Below are 24,290 nucleotides of genomic sequence, written 5' to 3' on the forward strand. Positions count from 1 at the left end.
TTTCTAAACCTTGATCTCTATAAAGATTATAAAAGTTATACTACCTATATCACATGGTCGTTGTGAGAATCAATTTAGAATATATAAATGGTTCATAAATATGAAACTATAACTATTAGAAAATATTCTTCAACTTACAGCTAAGAGCTGCCTAATGAGCATATCAGAGGCTTTCTCAGAAATGTTGCCAACAAAAACTGTAGTCGTGGGGCCACTGTTTTCATCATTCTCTTTGTTCTTTAGACCTGGATGATCTTTTCTGGCTCCCAAATGCTTTCCAACCATGGACACAGTGGGTACTAAAACCTAAAAAAGGAAAAAAAGAAACAATAAAATGCTTTGTCTTCATAAGCAATTGTCAACCTGTTTTAACATGAACTAAAGCAAAAGAATCACCACATAAATTTAAATTTATTGTTAACAAAAATAACACACTTAAAAGAATTATTACCACTGTATTATAACTAGTTGATATAAATTTAATCTTCCTAAAACTCCTAAAGGATGCTGTTTTCAACAAAGCTCTAACTTTTAATTGTGACTCTCCACCAAAGAGAATCACTAGAAGATTAAGAATGGTTTTTTGACATTTCCTATTAGTATTGATATAAGTTAAACATGACTGTACCTATTTTATAATCTATACCAGATTACTTGGTGTGATGGGAAGGGGGGAAAGCAGAAAAGAAGATAGAAAAATGTGGAATTCAAAAGTTTAAAAATGCTGAATGTTGAAAATTATTTTTGCATGTAATTGAAAAAATAAAAACTTTTAAAAAAGAGTAATTTCTTTTTAATTCAGAAAGAGAAACCAAAAATTAATCTTGACAGCATCAGATCAATTCAATAGTTAAATTTGGACAGTAACAAGCAGTCCCCAAATTTAAAATGACCCATATTCACAAAAGGGATTGGTATTGGTACAGTGCTTCTAGCAGCACTCCTGGTCCCAGCTCAAATCCCCTCAATCTGAATATAAGGGTGACAGCAGTTGGGGATCTTTAGAGACTCTAACTTAAGAAGATGAAGAAGAGAGAAGATGCAAAAAAAAAAAAAGCAAAAACAGATCAGGGGATCTCTTTGTCCCAAAGTCCCGTTCGCCTCCCCCTACGATCCCTCCCATTGCCTAAAATTCTAGGAATCGATAGTCTCTTAAAGAAATACAAATCATCCAGAGGGGTTAAGGGACACTTATTAATATGTTAATCAGCCAATTTATAGATCAGTATGAATTCAGACTTCTTTCCTTTTAATAATGATTTGCCTTTAGTAAAATGACATACTACTACACATACTTCATAATGGTGCTGTGAAAAAAAGCAATTTGTAAATCTTTATAACACCACATAAGTGTAAGGTATTAACACCTGGCTGAAAACAGTTGGACTGAGAATGGAAACTTTAACTAGAAGAAAAAGTTGAGTAATTCTGGAGTTTGTAATAAAGCATATTTTTACACAATAGGAAAACTGGAGATACTAAGCACATGAAGAAACCAGGGAGAGTTATGTACAACAGTGAATGTGTGTGTACAAAAACAGCTGACTATATGGTCAGAAAAAAAATGGAGGAAACAATTTAAGTTTTCTACTCCCAGGACCCAGAACCCCAGTATTGTTAGTACAACAATCCAGTTATGTTACAGACTATTAAAAATGCATTTTTTCAATCTGGCTTGAGAACTTAAACATCATTTACAATGTTTCTTTAGTAATGAGAGTCAAGTTCTAAGCGAATCGCTTAAAAATTAACTTACGAATAAAATTCAGTCATAAATTAGAAATTGATGGTACACATTAATTTCTAAATATTTATGTTAATATGAAGAAGTTTGGGATCCAAGCAAGAATAGTTTAAAATTCTGTAGCAGATTGCATCTTGTAATTACAAGAGATTTACACATCACAACTTAGAGGAATACAGACAGAAACTATTCATGGTTGAGGGGAAAAGAATGAAAAAAATTCAATGGATTTGATGGAATGGAAATGATTCACCTAAAAATTTTAAAAGGTGGCCATACCAATTAATTTTTCAATCAGCATTTGCTGTATCTAATGAAATGCTTAAACCTGATAGAGGTAAAGAAGGTATTGAAGCAAGGAAAGAAAGCAAAAAGAATACTACAAAATCATTATCAAAACTATTAAGACTTTACCTAAAGCACCCAAATGAAAAGGGTTCTATTTTTTTCATCAAGAAAATTCAATTTAATCCATTTCCCCCCTATAAAACAAATTCTTATCGATGGAAATAACATTACTTATATATTCTTTACAACTCAGAAATGGATTTCATTTTTAGAAGGTATCATCATACATACTTTAAGTAATGATTTTTTAAAAAAAGTAATCTAAGTTTTAATGATACCTCTGAACAGGGATGCTATCAAGGAAGATAAGGCTATTGAGAATCAGCATAATGACAGAGGCCAACAAAGAATGCTGGGCTATGCAGACCAGAATTAAAAGTCCAGTTGTGCCAATTATTAGTCATATAAGAGTGAAAAACACTGCATTTGACATTCAAGAAACTAAGTTTAAATCTGAGCTCTTCTACTTATATATGTCTTATTTGTCCCTTACTATTTTCATCCTTTTCAGACCAGACAAATGATGCATTTTAGTTTTCAACAAATATCACTTATTCTTGTCAAAGTGGAAAAAAATTATTTGCTTGGCATGGATAAAAATTAGGCTCAAAATCAAATTTTGTCTCATAAAAGTAGTACAAAGCATAACCTATAGGTTTCAAACCAGAACCTTTGGATTTGGAAAGATATAAAAATGTGTTTTCCTATCAAGAATTCCTCTATTTTTTTTAAATTTGCAAGTGGAAAAAAAATCAAATTCTATGGGCAACAAACTATGAGAATGAACATGTAAAAACAATTTAGTAGTTTTCAAATAAAATGTACTAAGTTAATCTAATTTAATGATTAGCTAATTGTTATTTTGTTGCACAAGACAGGCATAAATAGTCAATGTATAATTAATATTGCTTTTTCCTAGTCAAATCAAGGATTTCTAGAATCTGGGAAAAGGGAAGAATCTGATGGAGTAGAAAGTTGATCAAAGGAAATCCTAGATTCATAATTCGTAGAAAATTTGATGTTTACCAGAAGAGGTGTCACCTATGCAACACAAACTTTCCTTTGCTATTTCCTCTCTGGAGGCAGAAATCTAGTCAATGAGGAGAATGAAGACAGCAACTACTCTTTCACATAAGGCTAAGGTGGGTAGGTTATGATAAATTAGTCATATCTTCATGTAGTTGGGATGCTTAGAGCAAGGGAAACAGTAATAAAGATGAACAATTTTGGAGCATGGAATGAGAGGAAAAGCCTGAGGTAGAATAATAAATTGGGGGGGGGGGGGCTTGGAGGGAGGATATTTGATTTGGATATCCAAGGACCTACATGGAGACAAGGGGAAAGGAGAAGGAAAAGAGGGAGAGGAAACAATATGAGTCAGAAAGAGAGAGGGAAGAAAGCAAGGGCAGTTTTTGTGCAAGACAAAAACTCTTATTAAACCATCTTGGATGTTTTGTACAGCAAGACCCTCCCCTTCCACAGTCACATTTCCAAGAGTAACGGTGTGAGATTCAGTCATTAGACATGGGTCAAGGACTTATTAATTATACATAAAAATTATCTATAGACTTTTAAATGCTCATAAATGATAAATATTATTATGTAACAACATAAATTATGCCTGCTATTCAAATAATTTGATACTAATGACAGCTTTCAGTTAAGAGTTCTAATTATTCTGTTATCAATTAAAATTCTAAGCATTATCTTCTGTTTTTATCTAAGATTCCCAATGTAACCCTCTCCCTTCCCTTCCCAGGAAGCCATACCATAACAAATGTTTTTTTGTTTGTTTGTTTGTTTTTGCAAGGCAAATGGGGTTAAAGTGGCTTGCCCAAGGCCACACAGCTAGGTAATTATTAAGTGGCTGAGACCAGATATGAACCCAGGTACTCCTGACTCCAGGGCTGGTGCTTTATCCACTAGGACAACCTAGCCGGCCCCACAACAAATAATGTTTAAAAAAAAAGGAAGAGAAAAAAACAGCAACATTGACTGACTGACCAACACAATTGACCTGAAAATATATACAACATTTCTATTTATTATTTTGAAAGTATGAATATGCAGAACAAAAAAGAACCTAACTCAACAGTATTTTTAGGTTAAAAAGAAGTACCCCTTACTTCTCTCCTTAAATTATACTTACAGTTGGAGCAGGAGTCATAATGCTCATTGGTACCGGAATCATTGGGGTCCCTAAAGAAATAAAAAAAAGAGAAAAAAGGATTATATCTGTAAGACTTAGAAAATTAACCCCATGTTTATTACATGCAATGAAAATATTGCTCAGAAAATTTAACATACTACTTCAATTCTATTTATTGTTTGAAATATAACTAATGAAAAGGTGGCACTCATACAAATGCTATCATTTTGAATGCAAGTTGATAACAGGCAAGTTTAAATGGCATTACATGCAACAAAAAGCTATTTTAAAGCAAGCAGAGTTTTACAACATGCACAGCTTTCTCTGTAAGAACTGAATGAAAATCTGCATTTTACTATCAATTCACCAGGTTCAGCAGATCCCCCAAAATTAATGTTCGGTTAAATCAACCTACTTCATGAGGGTGAATTTACTTCATGTGAGCACTAGTCTTAGTACTTTCTCTTTAAGTTAAAAAAAAATCTGACCACTGAGAAACTATTAAATTAATACTAAAGAGTATATTATTCACTAATATTAAAAAAACCCACAAAACTCAGCAATGACTAAGATTAGTCTAAAAATGATGAGGAAAATCTTAGATTTTGCTATGTCTGAGTTTTGAAAGTAGTTCTTGTAAATCAACAAAAGTTATAATGACAGATCAAGTGTATTAACAGACTAACACCCATTTAAAATCAATAAATTAATAGATTCTCTAAGTTGACATTTCTGTTCTTACTAGTATAAACAATTAAAACTACCTTTAATTAGGGGCTGTTGATAAATCAAAGAAGTTTTAGTTAGGTCTAGTAATATGATAAAATTGTTCTGGGCTAATTTTTAAAACCATCTATGTGGTGTAGCATCAATATTGTAACTTGTAACATATATAAAATGTAATACAATGACCAATACTGGTTTAAAAGGATAAATTACGAAACAGTGAAGGGAGAAATGTGAGGGTCCAAAAAGGCTGAAGGTAGCTGACACTGACAGGATTACAGAGTAATTGAGTAGACTATTTTTCATTGTTATAAGAGAGAGTTCAACAGGAGATGAGAAGTTATACTGAAAAATATCTGGGGACAAAAAAGTTATCAAAACTTTAAAAACAAACATGTACACTATAAATTCAAGTTTAAGAAGGTTTAAAAAAATACTGATTTTATAATATCTAAAAAAAGACTTCTAGTTACCCTGAAGGTTTATGTTAAGCATTATGGATTAAGGATTATGTTAAGGATTCACTTCCAATCAGCCTGGTATAAATTCTTGCATTTAAGTCTTAAATTGAAAATTAGAAATGAAGATATAAATAAGAGGCTATATTCATTTAAATTAGTCCATTTTATAAAAAATTAATCCATTTTATTAATCCATTTTATAAAAATTTTCAACAATTTCAAGTCTGACATAAAAATTTGTGAAATGTGCAGATTTTATGGTTTATGAAACATTTTTCCAAATAAAACCCCAAAACAAGATCAACTTCTGAACCTAAATAAATTTTCCACCTTAAACTCCCAAAAAATATGAAACAATAAAAAATAAAAAGTAAAAGATCTGCTTTACATCCCAAGATCTTAAGTATTCTGTTTACATTAGTTTAAAACACTAGTCACAAAACAAAACAAAAAGTCAATAGACAAAAGGAAAAAATTCATTTCCTCTTTTTTTAAATATCCTAAAAATATCAAGAGTTTTGTCTCCCTATCCTGTCCTACCAATTTTGCTTGAAATAAAAATCAATTAAAATAAATTGTGCATTTCTCAAATACAACTTCAATATAGTAAAAAAAAGTATCTCAATACTTCAACTAAGTATTACATATCTTCTACAAGTAATTGTTATAATTATATTAATTGGTAACATAATTATGCTGAATTGACATGTCAATCAGTGTAATTTAGTGTCTTCTACATTTTAAATTATCGGGTGATAATAACTACATAGTTAAGAGACAATTTTAGGAAAATTTATTTCCCAAAGGAAATGTCATACATTTTCCCCATGGAATTGGAAGTGTAACAGAATTATCACCATCTAATAAATGATTTCACCTTCTAAATGGAAAAGGAAGACCAGACATCTCGTTTGGGGGTCTGCTGACCCATAGTACAAGAAAATAAACAAAGGTCAACTTTTTTTTTCTTGAAAGAGAAACATGCCCTACTTACCTTCTCTTTCCCTTTTTAATTTGGTATTGTGTTCATCAGAAAAATATATTACACTTAATATTTCTCCTCAACATCTCAAAGGGATTTAAAATTTCTCATTTGTCTTAATAAAAACACTTTAAGATATAGAATGAGTATTTACCTAAACCAGGGATATTTAGACACTAATTCCCCAAGGGTTATCTTTCTGTGATTCTGAACAATAAGGTGGAAATAACATCTAGAAAGACCTACTTCTCAATATATGTTATGTATATGTATGTGTGTGTGTGTGTGTGTGTGTGTGTGTGTATCCTCTCAAAGAACTTCAGAAAAACATTAATGTTAAATATACTTCAAGTACATCAAAACTTTATTTAAGAACATTTTATTGGATTGTCATTAAACTATCCATTTAGGTTAGGTTAAAAGAACAATTTTAATTATTAATTGGGAGGTCATGAAGGGTTTACTGTCTCAAGCATCCTACTTACCCCCCTAACCTTCCTCTTTCCCTTTAGATCCTCAAACACTCCTTCCTTACCACATCCTTGTGATTTTCCATTCCAAACTACTGATGAGATGGAATGGTTGCTGTTGATTTGAAATTTGGGATTAAAAAAAGACAATAAATAAAGCATGCTTCTTCTAGTCAAATGAGGTTGGGAAAACTGCTGCTTAATTTTCTACTTTTACCCTCAAGAATGAAAATCTAAATACAAAAACTAAATATATATGCACAAATGAATACAACACTACTAATTCTATATTTAATGTGAACTTCTAATATCCCCTACATCTTTTACTAGACTAATAAATTTATTTCCTTGGGAAAAGAAAGCAAGTATAAGAAGATTGGCCTAGAAGGAACTGATAATAAGTTAAGAAGATTATCTTCCACAAGTTGTTTTATATTCAGAAGATTGGAAAACTAAAAGTTGTTATTGCTTAGCATATTGTTATCTAGTGGATCACATTAGTGCTTGTGAGGATCACATGCCTATTCAGTTGCACATACATAAATGAGTTGACTTCCAGTCTGGTTTCCAAAAGAGAAAAAAAACTAGGTTTTAACACAGGATAGCCACATAAGATGCAACAGAGATAAAAATAATCAGTTAATGTTACAGGAACTAAGCTATCTTCTGTTTCAACCCCCCCCAGGTATTGTCAATGGATCAGGCTTAACCTGTGTGTCTTTCTAAGAGGAAGTACAAAATGGTTGAATCTGAGATTTGCAGAGTTTCTGACATATAATTGTGTTTTATTTGCTCTGTAAATATAGGTATCAATCTACAATATAGGTCTGCTAAGCAACAGTTAGGATCATCAATGAAAGAGACACATAGAAAACCTATTAAAATTTCAACTTAAGAAATGAATACATGATTTAAAGCCTCTCTAAAAGGTTGAAATAATACATCCATCATAAGGAAATCAGAATTAACTCTAGACTTCATGGGATGGAACTGTTCCCAATTAAATTCCTTGTTTTTGAATTATCCATTAAAGTAATACCTAAATACTTTATGCAACTTAGCAGAGCAATTTCACATGTCTTCCCCCCAAAAAGTCTTAATTATCAACTACTTTTATCTTACTACCAAGGTCTGAAGTGGTTATCTAAAAAATACAGCACAATGAGTCTTATCTTCTTAGAAGTTATGATAAAAACCTAAAGGTTAAAAAAATCCAGACATTCTTAAGAGTTTGGATTAATAAAATACCAGGAAACCACCAAAACCAGCACATTATTCAAATCAGAAATTTATTTAAATTTAAGCCACTTCTGAAATTATAGGTTCCACAAAAGTATTCATTCCATAATAACAGCAACAGTTTACCTGGAGGCACAGGTGGAGGAAATCCAGGAAACTGTGGGGGCGGGATACCTGGTGGGAGAGCTGGGATTCCCATAGGAGGTCGATTCAAGTGAGGAGGAAAAGACATTCTTACTGGAGAAATCTTAAAAAAAAAAAAAAAAAAATCTCAAAATACTTGCAACTATTTTCTCTCACAATCCAATAACATTTATTATTCCAAATTTAACCTTAAATGTGTCAGCAAGTGAAGTCTTTTATCTATTCATTTGCAAATCAAATGAGTAATCCCTAAATCTTTTTTTTTTTTGGTTTTTGCAAGGCAAACAAGGTTAAGTGGCTTGCCCAAGGCCACACAGCTAGGTAATTATTAAGTGTTTGAGACTGGATTTGAACCCAGGTACTCCTGACTCCAGGGCCGGTGCTTTATCCACTACTACACCTAGCTGCCCCGAGTAATCCCTAAATACTTTTCTATAACAGTACATTGTCAAAGCTCAGAATCAACTAAAAAAAAAAGGTTTTAAAGTTAATAGCTATCTAATTCGAGAAAAAAAAGAGGAAAAATATTCCAGGATTTCAAATACAAATAGCAAGGTAAAACTATATCTGATTCAAATCAAAAGATTATAATGGTCTTAAGAGTTTTTAGCAGTTAGTCATTATAGGTCCTGATAGACCTATAAATGGTATAAAAGCAAGTGAGATAAGGAGAGCACTGGATTTGAGAGTCAGGAATATCTGAGCTTGAACCTAGTCTGAGACACTTACTGGAGAAGTCATATTAACTTTGCTCAATCTCAGTTTCTCATCTATAAAAGTGATAAAAACAGGACCTAGCTCCCAGTGTTGTTATGGGGTTCAAATGAGATAATAACTATAAAGAACTTAGTAAGCACTCTGTAAAGTGTAAGCTACTATAACCTCTCGGTCTCAAATTCCTTAAACTGCAAAATGGAGATAATAGTACTTATGTCACGGAACTGTAAGTATTAAATGATAATATATGTCAAGAATTGTGTAAACTTTAATGTGCTATATAAGTACTATTTATTATTATTACTTATAGGTCAAAATTTTTTTACTTATTAAGTGGTTATTCCAGTTCCTATTTAAAATTTACAAAGAGTGATTCCTGCTCAGGTCCAGGTTCAACTGGAAAGATCTCTAGGATTCTAGGTATGTCTAGTTTACTTCAGTGTGACCTTGGAAAAGTCCTTAAGCTCAGGGGCTTCAGATTCCTCAGCTGTAGTAAGAGAATATTGAACTAGAGGACCTGCAAGATTTCTTCTGGAAGATCCTAAGAATAATTTCAACAGCTTTAAGCTTTAATGTATCAGTTTTCTTAAAAGCAGAACATATATGCACTTTTAATAAAGTGAACATAAGTACCAAAAACATTTTAAAGTATAAATATAAAAGTTCCTATTTTCTTATTTCATTCTCAACAAAAGTTGGGGGTTACAGGAGAAAGGCTCTGCAGCCTAATACATGAAACTGATTGTATAAATTAGTCCATATTGGTCCGGCTAAAATTAGTGTTTTGACCATCAGGAAGAACTTAAGTTAGACATTTATAAAAATCTTTCCACCAAAACTATGGGCATTTGTAGCTATGAGAAAATTTAAATAAAGGAAAAACAACATAGTTCCTTTTCTTCTGCAACTATCACTTTTCCTTAAACTCTGCTCAATGACATTTTAAAATTCCAAATTATTTCCTAGGTCTGGAAAATGCAGTTTTTTCACCAAAAAAAACCCCACCGAATTTTGTGCATACTTCTAAACACTATCTATAGGCAAAGACAACACATTTAACAATTTCTTCTTGGATGCCCTTGCAGTAGGTATCTTACATTCAAAAATGTTTTGTACTAGAAGGTCTATAAATCACTTTGCTCTTCCTAACAATATTTACATAACTCCTGATATAATCAGTATTATCTCAGTTCCCACTCAGGAGAATAAAGTATAAGTATATTTTAATTTATTCAGAAATATATGAATAGGACTTATCAGACTTTTCTAAAAATTAAAAATAATAAACCATCTAAGATGTTTCCTTCAATATTCAATTTAAATTACACTAAAAGAAGATATTCTTTTTCTGGCTATTTATTATATGTCTCCTTCTTACATAAGTATTTCTTTTTTGAAAACCATTATCTATATTCCTTTATTCATTTTCCCCCCTAAAACATTCTATTTTTAACCTACATGGGGGGGGGAGAAGGAGGTTTATAAAATAGCACTTATGGAAGTTGCAGAAAAAATTATTTCCCTCTCCCAACCCAAATTTAGAACTTTAAAGAGAGATTTCAATTTATAAGAAGTTTCTAAGAGAACCATCAAAAATCCTTTTCTAAAAGGACTTGAAGATTCCCCCAATCCTAAAGTTTCTCCTTATGACATGGGAGCAGGAAAATGAAACCAGTGGAGACACATCATATGGCATTTTTAGTACCAAGGTCATTTTTATGGAAATTTATTTTTATTTCAAGAATAACCTTTTCTAAGAAAAAACTGTTAAGTTATACATTTGTGGAAAGTATTCATCTCAAAATATTTATTTCAACATCTTAAAATCAATAATCAATCACTGAATTATTTCAAATTAGATATTTTATATTTTGGGATCTAAAATGAGCAAATTTGAAATCATGAATAAGATTAAGAATATATTATCAGGGGGCCTCTGGGTGGCACCTGCCCTGGAGTCAGGAGTACCTGGGTTCAAATCCAGCCACAGACACTTAATAATTACCTAGCTGTGTGGCCTTGGGCAAGCCACTTAACCCCATTTGCCTGGCAAAAACCTAAAAAAACAAAACAAAACAAAAAAAAGAATATACTATCAGGGGCAGCTGGGGGGGGGGGGGGTGCAGTGGATAGAGCTGTGGTCCTGGAGTCAGGAGGACCTGAGTTCAAATCCAAACCCAGACACTTAATAATTACCTAGCTGTGTGCCCTTAGGCAAGTCACTTAAACCCACTGCCTATCAATGCCATCCCAATCCAGAGAAAAAACTATGGAGTCTGAAAGCATACTACCTTCACTTTTTAAAACTTGTTTTATGTTTTTTTCTTTTTCTCTTTTTTCACCCTTTAGTTCTGATCCCGATTTCACAATGTTGACTAATATGGAAATATGCTAAACATGATCATACTATAAAACCTTATGAGATTACTAGCTGTTGTGGGGAGAAGGTAGGGAAGGGAGAAGAAGAAAAATATAGAACTCAGAAGTTTACAAAAAGATGAATGTTGAAAATTTTCTTTGCATGTAATTAAAAAAACAAATAAAATGGAGTTAGACTAAGAATATAGCGTCACATAAAACATTCATATACATTATCTGTAATAAAACGAAAAGTACTAGTATAGTCAGAGTATTTTCTGATTTTAAACTTTGTTTTTAGTAAAACATTAGTACTAAATTTGGTTCCCACAAAAGTATATTACAACAGTCTTCATATTAAGAATTTCACCTACCAATATGAAAGCTAAATTTATTCTAAGTCAGTCTATTCAACAATTCAACAAAGGAATATCTACTACATCTTAAGTGCTTGTGTTAGCCTGAAAAGACAAGTATAAGCAAGATAGCATTTCTGCCCTAAAAAGAATTTTGAATATAAAATTTTTGCAAAAGTTTGTTAAGCACTTTACATTTTATCTCACTTGATCCTCACAACAACCCATGAAGTAGGTATTGTTATTACTTCTATTTTACAAGTGAGGAAACTGAGGCAGATAACGCTTAAGTGACTTACCCAGCCCTGAAAGAGATGAGAAAATGCAACTTCCTTCCAGTTCTTTGGCTAGGAGGTTATAGATATGAAACAATGGTATTGTCAAACTTGGTTGATATGTTTAATTTTACAAATTGTTTTAAAAAAATTTCTTCTTGCAAGAACTGGACAAGAGAAAGGGAAAGCTAACAGTCTGAAATGACAGTGATATAAAAATGACAGTGGAAGGGAAAAGCCTATTTGGGGAAGCAAAAAATAGGGGAAAAGTAGGTGAAGGACAGCCAAAAGGAATAAAGCATGATTATAGCGGAGGGCCCAAACCAGATTCAAATGTAATGGGGAAATGTTTTACCATGTTTATAGTGTTCTAAAAAAACAGTAGCCTGCCAGGCTCTCAGTGGTATTAAATTCAAATGAGGAGGAGATAGAGAAGAGCATGAAACACAGTAAAACAAAATAAGGATCCCTGATGAGCGCAAACTGAATTAGAAAACAACATATTAACATTATCTATGTTCTATTTATTTTTATTTTGCTAAATATTTTTCAATTACATTTTAACCTGGTACAGCTCACTCAGGAGTAGTATAGGCTACCAGTGGCCCTTGGGACAATGTTTGATACCTGTGCTCTACAACAGCTATGCCAAACTCAAATAGAAAGGGATCCTGGAGATAGTAGAATGACTTAGAAAACCACAAATTGACACCTTTGTTGTACTATATTTGTACTAATTTTGTTAAAACATTTTAGTTTGTAGGGTGCTTTCACTCTAGTATGCTCTATGATACCTCTGCTACAGAGGACCTGGTTCAAATCTCACTTTTGATAATTACTTTTTATATAATCTTTGATAAATCTTAGCTTTCTGACTCTTCAGTTTTCTTATCTGTAAAAATAAAGGAATAGACTAGATCCAGGTCTTTGATATCCTTTCCACATCTAGACCTAGTAACATGATCCCAATATCTCAAAATTTTAGAATGGTTAAGCAAATTATTATATATGAATGTAATTAAGAAATGGCAAATATGAATAAAAATGTAAAATGATATAAGTAGAACCAATAAAACAATATCTACATTGAATGCAATGTTATGGTTATTTCTACCCTTATATTCCTTTCTCTCAGGTAATTACTTTTTATACCCTATGAATTTTTAATTCTGAGCCCCCCCCACCCCATTTACCTTCTCCCCTTATGCTCCCTAGCTAACAATGCAAATACTTTCTAATCTCAAATGAACTCCCACTGTTATACAGCAATCTTTTTACTCCTGATCTTCTACCCCAATTGTCAAGTGCTTTAAAACTACTTTGCTGAGCTACCCAAGCAATACTGAAAAAGTTCCTCAAACTCCCTTGGCTACTTTATATGCAAAATGAGGGGGTTGAAAAGTATGGCTTCTGAGGGTCCCTTTTAGCTCTAGATCTCTGATCCTATGAACTAAAATAAGGTTAGAAATTGTGATCCACACATGTAATAGAATATCACTGGACTCCAAGAAATGGTGAATATGAAAAACTCAGAGGGGAAGGCTTATATTTAACTAAATTAAACAGAACTAATAAAATAACGATTTAAATGGGGGAGGGTAAAAATAACTAAAAACTTTAATTAATTATAATGAACAAGCTTGGTCCTGGGAAAAAAAGTTTAATAAAGGGAAGGAGGTACTTTTTTTAAAGAAGTGAGGGATTAGGATTGTGGAATATTGCATATATTTTTCAATACTTATTACTTAGTAACTGGTTTTGCTAAAGAGATTTTATTTTAAAAAGCTGTTATAAGGAACAATTTGCTGGCTAAGGGAGAAATAGATGATTTTGACTATATTAAATTAAAAAGTATTTGCACTAATAAAACTAAGGTGGCCAAGATTAGAAGGGGGTCCTGATAAAGGTCTCATTTCTAAAATACATAGAAAATTAGGGGCAGCTAGGTGGCGTAGTGGATAAAGCACCGGCCTTGGAGTCAGGAGTACCTGGGTTCAAATCAGGTCTCAGACAATAATTACCTAGCTATGTGGCCTTGGGTAAGCCACTTAACCCCATTTGCCTTGCAAAAACCTTAAAAAAAATAGAGAGAATTGATTAAAATTTATAAGGTCACAAGTCATTCCCCAATTGACAAATGGTTAAAGGATATGAACATATAGTTTTCAAATTAAAAAATTAAAATTATATATAATCATATGAAAAAATGCTCCAAGTCATTATTACTGATTAGAGAAAAGCAAATTAAAACAACTATGAGGTATCACCTCACACCTATCAGATTGATTAAAATGACAAAAAAGAGAAAACAATCAAAGTTGGAGAGGTTGTGGGAGGATTGGGACATTAATGCACTGTTGGTGGAGTTGTGAACTGATCTAACCATTCTAAGTAGCAATATGGAACTATGCTCAAAGAGCAATAAAACTGATCATACCCTTTGAACTGGCAATACCAATGACTAGGCCTATATCCAGAAAAAAAAAATCATAATAATTGGGAAAGTCCCACATGTTTCAAAATATTCATAGCCAGGTCTTTTTGTAGTGACAAAGAATTGGAAATTGAGGGGATGCATCAAATTGGGGAATGGCTGAAAAAGTTATGGTATATGAATATATTGAAGGAGTAGTACTGTTCTATAAGAAAGCTCGAATGGCTGGCCTCTAGAGAAGCATGGAATGAATTAAGGATCTGATGCTGAGCGAAGGAAGTAGAACCAAGAGAACATTGTACATGTAAACACCATTGTGAGTTGTTCAGCCTTGATGGATGCAGCTCCTCTCAGCAGTTCAGAGCTAGGACAAACCCTGGGAGACTCCTTATGGATAATACTATCCACATTCAGAGGAAGAAAAACAAAACAAAGAAAAACCTACAGAATCTGAACGAACACTACATTCACTTTTTTAAAAATTTCTCTTACGTTTTTCTTTCCTATTTCAGGGTTTTCTTTCTTTTCCCTTAGTTCTAATTTCTCATACAGAAAATGACTTATCTGTAAATATATTAAACACAAATGTACATGTACAATGTTCACTAGACTGCTTTGTTAGGAAGAAAATTATGTAACAAATATGTATATGCATGTGAATGTTGAAAACCTTTTATAACATGCAACTGGAAAAATAAAATATCAATTGTGAAAAAAGAAATAAAGGTGCTGTAAAAATGAAAGGTAATAAAAATCATTTCTTAAAAAACTCAAACATAATAAATTCAAAGAGATATAGGAAAACTAATAAGTTAGGAAATAAGATTGTAAATAAAGTCAAACACTAAATGGACTTTAATAAAGATCTTGGAAAAAAAAGAAAAATAAGGAAGTATCACTTTTTTAGTGAAGGTGAGACACCTTGGATGTGGAATGTTTACGCATGCTATTAAAGTGAATTCACTGTGTCAGATGGATTTTACTCATACATAAAAAGGGGTAAAATTTTCTTAAAGAAAAAATAAACTAAAAAATGAGTTCTAAATCTATGATTCTTCCCCATTTCATTTCTACCTTATTTGGCTCTCCACTTATGGAGAAGTTACCATGGAGCAGGGCCTCAAATCAGGAAGACCTAAATTCAAATTTAGTCTTAGATACTTACTAGTCACTTAACCTCAGTTTCCTCAACTGTAAAATGGAAATAATAATAGCACCAACATGCCAGGGTTGTTGTGAGGATCAAAGGAGAGCATATCTGTAAATGCTTACTTAACACATACTAAGCACAGCATACAGAAGCTATTTCATGAGTGCTTGTTTCTCTCCTTCCTTTCCTTTACTGGAAAAAAAAAATCCCAAAGTCCCATCCCTCAAAAACCTCAACACCAGCACCTGTTTTCCTGCTTCATTTAATATAGTTACTGGAGAAGAGGCAGTCCTCATCTCAGTCAGCCACCTCTCTTCAAGGTGGCTTGACTTTGAAGCAATCCCCTTATGACCAAACTTCTAAGAAAGCAATGAACTCTTTTACCGTCCTCAAAAAATATCACAGATTTACAACTGGAAGAGACCTTAGAGGTCATCTAGCCCAAATCCTTCATTTTACAGATGAGTAAACCAAGACCTGGAATGGTTAAATGCTTTGTCAAAATTCATACAAGTAAAAAGGAGCAGAGCCAGTCAGATCCTCTGATTCCAAATCGAGAACTCCCTCCACTGTATCACTCAACTTCTCTCTTCCTACTCACACTTGTGAACTCCTTACAATCAGGTTTCTCATCCTACTAAAACTGTTCTCTCCATGGTTACCAATGATCTCTTAACTGCTAAATCTGATCCCTCTATGAACACAGTTCTCCAAGGAAGAAATTTAAGCCATATTAATAATAGTACCAAACAACAACACTCCAAATCACTAAAATAGTAAATTAAAACAACTTCTTTGATTCTGCTTCTTACCCTTTCAAAACTTTATGGTGTTAAGTGCTCTAATCATTCTGGAAAGCAATTTAGAAATATTTCCCAAGACACCAAATGGTGGACTTAACCCACTTTACAAGACTCTGACCTAGCAGTGTAGAGTAAGCCTATATTACAGAGAGATCAAGAAAAAAGAAAAAAAAGTATTCATATAAAAATAATTTATATTTATAGGAGCTCATTTTGTTATGACAAAGAACCAGTAAGTAAAGGGATATTCATCACTCAGGAAACAGAATAATAAATTGTGTTATGTCAATGTAATGGAATACTGCATCATAAAAATGGACAAAAAGGGCAACTTTTGAGAAACTTGGGGTGATAAGCTGTATTCACTAATGCCAAGTTAAATGAGCAGAATAAAAAGGTCAGTTTTATAACAATAATACAATAAAGACTAATTCCAGAGGGCCAATGATGATTATATTGTCCACCTCCTAAGAGAAATAGGCAATGAGACAGATTTTTGGTCACAGCCAATACAGAAATGAATTTTGCTTGATGATACAGATTTGTTACAGGAATTTTTTTTCAATTTGGGAAAAGAAATAAGCTGGGGATAAGGGAGAATGTTAGGGATAGATTAACCATCTCCTCACCAAAAAAGATAGGGGAAAAAGGGGGTCATTGAAGTATTTTTTTTAAATACACAGAAATTAGAAGGAAATTCAGAAGGCAAGTTAGTTTTGAAAGTTACATGTTACATAGATGTAGAAATAAAAGGAAAAGCTGTACATAACAGTTTCATGGTTTCATGTTCAGTCCTTTCTATACTTCTTTGTATAAAGAAAAGTTCATTTTAATTAATGTTTCTTTAGTTCAGAATAAAAATGAATTTGATCCTCAACCTCTTGAACCTCTCTCTAAAGCTTCTTACATTACTGACCACTCTGTCCTAGTTCTAGATATTCAGTCTTCCTTTAGCTTCTGTCTGTTCAACTACTACTTCTTCCCCAGTTCATCATCCAACTCCCAGTCCATAATATGGATGCCCCTTAAGACTGTTTCTGAAGTTGCCCTTCTTTGAACTTCCCTATTTCTGTCAAAGGTATCACATAAGTTCATGACCTCAGAACAATCCTTGTCTCTTCCCTCTCTCTCTCACACATTCTCCATATTCTCTTCCCTCTCTCTCACACACATTCTCCATATTCCAACAGTAGTCAAAAACTGGTGACTTTACCTCCACAGCATTACTATTTTCCCCGTATTTCTATTTTCTTACTTCAGGCTCTTACCACCAGTCTCCTGGACTACTCTTAATTGTTATTCTAGTCTCTGCTCTCTCTAATCCATCTCCCAACAAAGTTGTCAAAATAAATTTCCTAAATAAGAGACCTAACTAACATTCACTTCACTGTTCAAATCAATCAGCATTCAAATCATTTACCCTTTGCACCTAAGGTAAAATTCAAACTCCTTAGGCTGGTATCTGTCTTCCCAGCCTTATTTCACATTTCTCTCCTTCTGTGCATTCTATGTTCCAACCAAATTGGAATGATACTTATTTGTTACTCTAACTCAATTATTATCCATTATATTTGTGCAAACAATCCCTCATTCCTGGAATATACTCTTCTCAACACCAGGTCTCAAAATCCATTCTGGATAGGATGATCTCTTAGGTCATTTTCTATGCCTCTGAGATTTGTAAAATCAATGACCTCCCTTCAAAGCTTGGCTGGCGTTCCACGTCTTACACAAACATCCCTACCTGTCCCCTCAAATTACCTTGCCTAAACTCCTCCTCAAAGGAAGAAATCCAAGTTATATTAATCATAGTACCAAACAACAGCCCTCCAAATCACTAAAAAAGTAAATTTTCTGGATAAATTTCATCGACTCCAGGTTACCTCTGGGATCCTTTGGCATTTAAAGCTCATTCCACCTAACCATTCCTAACTTTTTGGTCTTCTTACACATTACTCCCCTCCAAAAACAGTATTCACCAAATTCCTACATGTCATAGGATACTTCATCTCCAGTTTCCTGAGTCTACATTAGCTGGAAAGCATTCCCTTCTCATCTCTGCTCTGTCTGTGCTTACCCTTCTTTCCCCACCTCAAAATCCCAAGTTTCAAGACTGAATTCAAAACTCACCTTCTATGTGAAAGCACTGGGTTGCTCTCATTCTCCCCTCACTGCTACCATCACCCCAGGTGAATTCTTCCTCCCTCAATTACTTTATATAAATTTTGTATATCTACACTTATATTCATACGTGTCTTTCCCAAAAAGCTCATTGAGAGAAAGCAGTATTCTACTTCTGCCTGTCAATTCCCAGAACTTAGCATAAGTTCCTTATACTTAGCTAACACATAAAAGCTTAATGACTGAGAACTGGAGACTGTCTCATTTTTGCTTTTGTGTTTCCAGGAGCAAGTAAGTGACTAAATATGAAGTAAATACTAAGTTTAAAAAAAAAGAAAAGAAACTAATCTCCATCCTTTGCTCCCTCCCTGGTGCAAAAAAGCAACATTAACAAGGACACAAACCAGTAACTAAAGTTCAGCAATAAAGGAATGTTAAATTTATTTTTAAAAAGTCAAATCAGCCTATGTATTGACTTCTCAAGAATACAGTAAAGTTATGCTCCTCCTTGGAGATATTTAAAGATAGGTAACTGAATGGTAGAAGATGGGACTGGATGACCTAAATTTTCTTTAGGGCTATTATCTTTTGAGGAGACTTTAAAAAAACTCAAAATGTCAAGATAATGTTAAAAAAAAAACCAACCCTTTATTGATTATTTTCTGTTAAAAGAAGAGTCCCCTCCCATATTAACAACTACTTGATGTTACCATGATTTATTCATTTTACTTCATCCTACTGTGGCAGTCAGGTCCAGGAGCTGGTGTAGTGGAAAGAGCAGACAGAGCCAGCAGATCTAGCCTCTAGTCTCAGCTCTGCCACTAACTAGCTGCATGATGTTGGGCAAGCCACTTGCCTCTCTGGGCCTGTCTCCTCATCTGTAAAATGAAGAGGTTGGTGATGTCTAAGGTCCCTTCCAAGCCTAAGATTCTAGTATTCCAAAGAAAACAAGCCCAAGAGGTAAGTGCTTCTTGGCTTCTTTTGTCCGCCTCACCCTTGGCCCAAACTTTCCACGCTACAAATGTACTTGATCCACTTCAGAACTAGTCTTCTTCCAGTGGTGTGCACACTCTCTCCCCTTCAGACCGTGAGCTCCTGGGGGCCAGGGCCTGTCTCTGAACTCGCTCAGCATCCCCAGGGATACTGTGCAGTGCCTGGGCACACAGTGGGCACTTCATTAACACTGACTGACACCTATGTGAATACAAACATATTTGCCTTAAGTATTTAGAGATGTCACTCTGGCCTCCAGACCACGGAATGGATAGGAGGGGAGAAGAAGAGAGGTAGCGAGGGAGAAGACAGGGAAGAAAAGGGCCTTCTGGCGGAGGGGGCGAGGGGGGTGAGGCAGGTGCCAGGAATGAATGGTAGGGAGGGGGCAGTTTAAAGGGCAGAACTCTGTCAATTCAAAATACACCCTGGCGGCTACGACAAGGCCTGCGGAATACCGTAGAATGCGTCCACCCGGCACGGAGAAGTTGGGGGGAAGCATGCTGGGGGAGGGGCGGATTGGGGGCGAAGAGAGGGGGGAGGGGACGGGCCGGTCCATCGGGGGCCGCGAGCATGCCCTCTGCAAAGGGGTGCGTGGGGGGGCTGGGCAGCGGGGAGCCTGCCCGCCCATCTCCTCGTGGCAGCGAGCGGGGCCCCTCGGCGGCGGGGCGGGCAGCGCCAGGCCGGACGGGCTGCAGCGCCCCGCCCGGAGGCCGCCGTCCACCCTCCCGTCCCCGGGCCGCCGCCGCCCGCCTTCCTGCCTCCCTCCCCGGGGCCGGGGCCGGGCCCAGCTCGCCGCGCCGCGCCGCGCCGCGCCGCGCTCCCCTCCTCCCGCCCGGCGCCTGCTCACCCGCCGCTGAGGAAATGGTACCGTCTTTGCGGCCTCTGGGGCTCCGGGTCACGGGTGGCCGCGGCCGGTCCTGGAGTCGCTACGCGCCGTTCGCCGTGTGCTGGATGCCGAGGCGCCTGCCCGCTCGCATAGGCCGCAGAGCCAGCCGCGCTGCGCGGGGTGCTCTCGGACGTCCTCCGCTAGGCCGGCGTGCACCGCGGCCTCCGGGAACTGGAGGCGGGAACCATAGAGAGCCGAGCCTTCCGCAGGCGCCTCCGCCGAGCGACGCCGCTGCGCGCAGGAAGGGGCGGATCCTAGAGAAGCCGGGAAGTCTAGAAAGCCCGGATCGAGGGGGCGGCAACTTCCGGCGCTCGCCGCCATCTTTGCTTGCGGCCAATGGGAGTCCGCGGCGGCTCGACGCCATCTTGAGGTCAAGGCGGCTGAAGCCATGGAGGAGCCGGGCAGCCTCCCGCTACGCGTGACATTGGGCCGTGCTCGGGCGGCTAAACATCTCCTCGGAGCCCGGGCTCCTTTAACAAAAAAGGGGGGCTCCCTGGGTCACCCCTGGGACGCCCCACCCACGAGGGGCTGCCGAGAACTCCCGAGACCGGACTTCCAACAGCCGGCGACCCCGAGCACAACGAGAGGCGCCTGTCGCTAGGAGTAATCACCCGGGTTGTGGTTGGTGGCAAGACGGACAAACAAGGAAAGCCTTCGTGGAGGGGCCTCCACGCTGGACACTGCGGCTGTGCCAGGCCTGGAGCCCTGGCCCTCCGGGGGGGGGGGGCGGGTTGGGGGAGGGGCGGCCCGGGGCACCCCTCCGTGAGTGCGCCGGGATTTGCCCTTTTGGGCGGGGAGGGGGGAGGGTTTGATTGGATTTGTGACTTCTAAACTTTGCCTTCTCCGCTTTATTTGCCGGTCGTTATCTTAACTAGCCAGTCGCCTGCGGTTACTGAAAGATTAAATTTAACTTTCTCTGGTTCCGACGGCCAATTAGTGTTTGAATTGAGAGAACTGGCCTGCTACCCGGATGATACTTGCATGAAACTCTTCCAAGAGGACTACTAACTGGAGTGTTTTGAGAATTGCAAAACACTTCATGTGTTCTCTGATTTGCTTAGGTCATACTTGTACCCACCAACACACACCTCAACAGATCATCTCTAAGAGCTCTCCAAACTCTTAATTCCTTTGATCCTGTTGCTTTGTGGAATAATGGAAGGAATCGGGGGACCTGGGTTTGCATTTTAGTACTTCCACTTAGTGCCTTGATGACCTCTTCCAGTCTCTTAGCTTTCTCCATGAGAGGGGGTTGGCCTAGATGAACTCTCTTAAGTCTTTTCCAGCTCTTCTATCTTATGTCTTACTATTTTATTGAGAAAAATGAAATCAGAGGAGATTTGGACCTCTTCATTTTGTTTTCCCTTAAAAACCTCTTTGCTGGGGCGGCTAGGTGGCGCAGTGGATAACGCACTGGCCCTGGAGTTAGGAGTACCTGAGTTGAAATCAGGTTTCAGACACTTACCTAGCTGTGTGGCCTTGGGCAAGCCGCTTAACTCATTGGCCTTGCAAAAACCTAAAAGAAATAAAAAAATAAAAAAAAAACCTCTTTGCTTCTGTCTTGGCTGTGTGGCCCTTTGAAAGCTAACCACCATTTGTTGTTGGGCATGTCAGAACTGAACCAAACCATTCCTCAATTATTAAATAGGGATAACTATCACTTAACCTCACAGTGTTATAGAATCAAATGAGATAATATATGTAAAGCATTTTGTATATCAATATACTACTTATATGCCAAATATATTATCATTTATGGGTAGCTGGTTGACACACTACCAGGGCTAGAGTCAGAAAGACTTTCTTGAATTCAAATCTGGCCTTACACACTTACTGGTTGTGTGACCCTGGAAAAGGTACATCAACTTGTTGACCTCAGTTTCCTAATCTGTAAAATGAGCTGGAGAAGGAAACAGCCAGTTACTCTGGTATCTTTGTCAAAAAAACCCAAAATAGAGTCTTGAAGAGTTGAACATGCCTGAAACAACCAAACAACAATTATTGCTCATACCCTTGATCTAATCTGAATCAACAATCAATTGCACTGATAAATGGTTAACATACAAAGATAAAACAAAAAGTAGTCCTTAATAGAGTTTACATTCTACTAAAAGAATATCTGTAGATACATTTATTTGATAATTTGATGAGGGATAGGAACTAATTATTGAATAATATCTAGTATTCTAAAAAACAGTTAAGGACAAGGTACATACTAAGTTTAGGGAATGAATAACAAGTAGATCAGAACTTAGTATATGTGAAGAGGAATAATTTGAGATGGTTAGATTGGAATATAATCAGGACTTCAAATGCCAATAGACAGTTTGCATTTCAAGTCAATAAAGAGCCACTGATAGTTTTTTTAATTGAAATTTTATTTTTCCAATTATATGCGATGGTAGTTTTTCAATATGCATCCATTTGCAAATATATTTTTTTCTACCATTTTCTACCACATTTTTCTACCATCCTCCCTTCTTACCCCCCGCCCTATGGTGACATCTGGTAAAACTTGTACATTCATGTATAACATCACTGATAGTTCTTGAAGGTGGCTAGATTAAAAAAATTGGGGTCAGATTTGTAACTTAAAAAACTTTTGGGGGTGCCTAGGTGGCGTAGTGGATAAAGCACCGGCCCTGGAGTCAGGAGTAACTGGGTTCAAATCTGGTCTCAGACACTTAGTAATTGCCTAGCTGTGTGGCCTTGGGCAAGCCACTTAACCCCGTTTGCCTTGCAAAAAAAAAAACCCTAAAAAAAAAAAACTTTTGGCAGATGTCAAAATATTCCCCGCCTACTCTTAGAACCTTGCTCCATTGATCAGTCTCTTTCTCTACTCACTCCTTTCCTAGTGCATACAAACATGGTTAAATCTTCCTTAGCATTAAAAAAACTCCCTTTGCTTGACCTTGCCATTCTTCCAAAATTATATGCTATATAATTGCTCCTCTAAGAAATAGTCTAAACTCTTTGCTTTCAGTTCTGCCATCTTCACCTATTCCTCCCCTTGCAATCTGGCTTTCACTCCAAATTTCTCTTAACTCCTTTCTCTTTTTTTTTTTTAGGGTTTTTTTTTTTTTGCAAGGCAAACGGGGTTAAGTGGCTTGCCCAAGGCCACACAGCTAGGCAATTATTAAGTGTCTGAGACCAGATTTGAACCCAGGTACTCCTGACTCCAGGGCCGGTGCTTTATCCACTATGCCACCTAGCTGCCCCTTCTCTTAACTCCTTTCTAACATCATAGGTGACTTCTAAACTTCACCAGTACAGGAGAGGGAAGAGACGCAGCAATTTGAAAGAGATCTGGGGATTTTTGTGGGCTATAAATTCGATATGAGCCAATAATGTAGTGAGGCAACTAAAAAAAAGCTAATGTATTCTTGAACTACATGAAAAGTGATACTCTGTTCTAGTGATACTCTGCTCTAGTGAGATCATATACAGAGTTTTTGTTTGGTTACTACAAACTGAAGAAGAATATAGAGAAGTCAAGTGGCATACCGAGGAAGGCAAACAAAATGATAAATGTCCTTGAGCCATATATCATAGGAGCAACAATTGGAAGAGCAAAGGAGATTTAACCTGGAAAAGAGAAAATTCACATTGGTGCAGGAGAGTAATCTTCAAGTATTTGAAAGGCTACCTTATAGAAAAATATTAGATTTGTTCAGTTTGACCTAAGAGAGCAGAACCAAGAGGATTGGGTGAAAGCTTACTAGGGGGCAAATTTATTTTAATGTTCTAACCCTTAGAGTTGTCTAAAAGTTGTGGTCTTCCTTGGAATGGTGCAAAATTCCCCCTCATTAGAATACTTAAGTGAAAGACTGACTTCTCATATGTGTTTTAGGAGAGATTCTTTCTGAGTATGACCTGGACCAACTGACCTTAGAGTTCTCTTGCAATTCTAAATTCTGTGTTTTTCAGTGATCTT

At 36.3% G+C, this 24,290-nt stretch overlaps 1 protein-coding gene across 5 annotated transcripts in view; it reads right to left on the bottom strand.

The window, feature by feature from the left end:
- Window positions 1–20,589, bottom strand: part of RBM25 (RNA binding motif protein 25) — a 59,053-nt gene extending 38,464 nt beyond the window's left edge. For 4 of the 5 annotated variants that reach the window (XM_074235786.1, XM_074235787.1, XM_074235785.1 and 1 more), the window contains exons 1-4: window positions 20,318–20,588; window positions 8,246–8,366; window positions 4,242–4,291; window positions 139–306 (exon numbers count right to left, since the gene is read on the bottom strand). In XM_074235786.1, coding sequence (XP_074091887.1) covers window positions 139–306; window positions 4,242–4,291; window positions 8,246–8,351 — 324 coding nt within the window. In that variant the 5' untranslated portion in view covers window positions 8,352–8,366; window positions 20,318–20,588. Of the gene's footprint in view, window positions 1–138; window positions 307–4,241; window positions 4,292–8,245; window positions 8,367–20,317 lie in introns of all 5 variants that reach the window. The other variant, XM_074235784.1, reaches the window with a different exon arrangement.
- Between the last annotated feature and the right edge of the window lie 3,701 nt (window positions 20,590–24,290).

This window comes from Macrotis lagotis, chromosome 4 (genome assembly GCF_037893015.1).
Source record: "Macrotis lagotis isolate mMagLag1 chromosome 4, bilby.v1.9.chrom.fasta, whole genome shotgun sequence".
Classification (NCBI taxonomy): domain Eukaryota; kingdom Metazoa; phylum Chordata; class Mammalia; order Peramelemorphia; family Peramelidae; genus Macrotis; species Macrotis lagotis.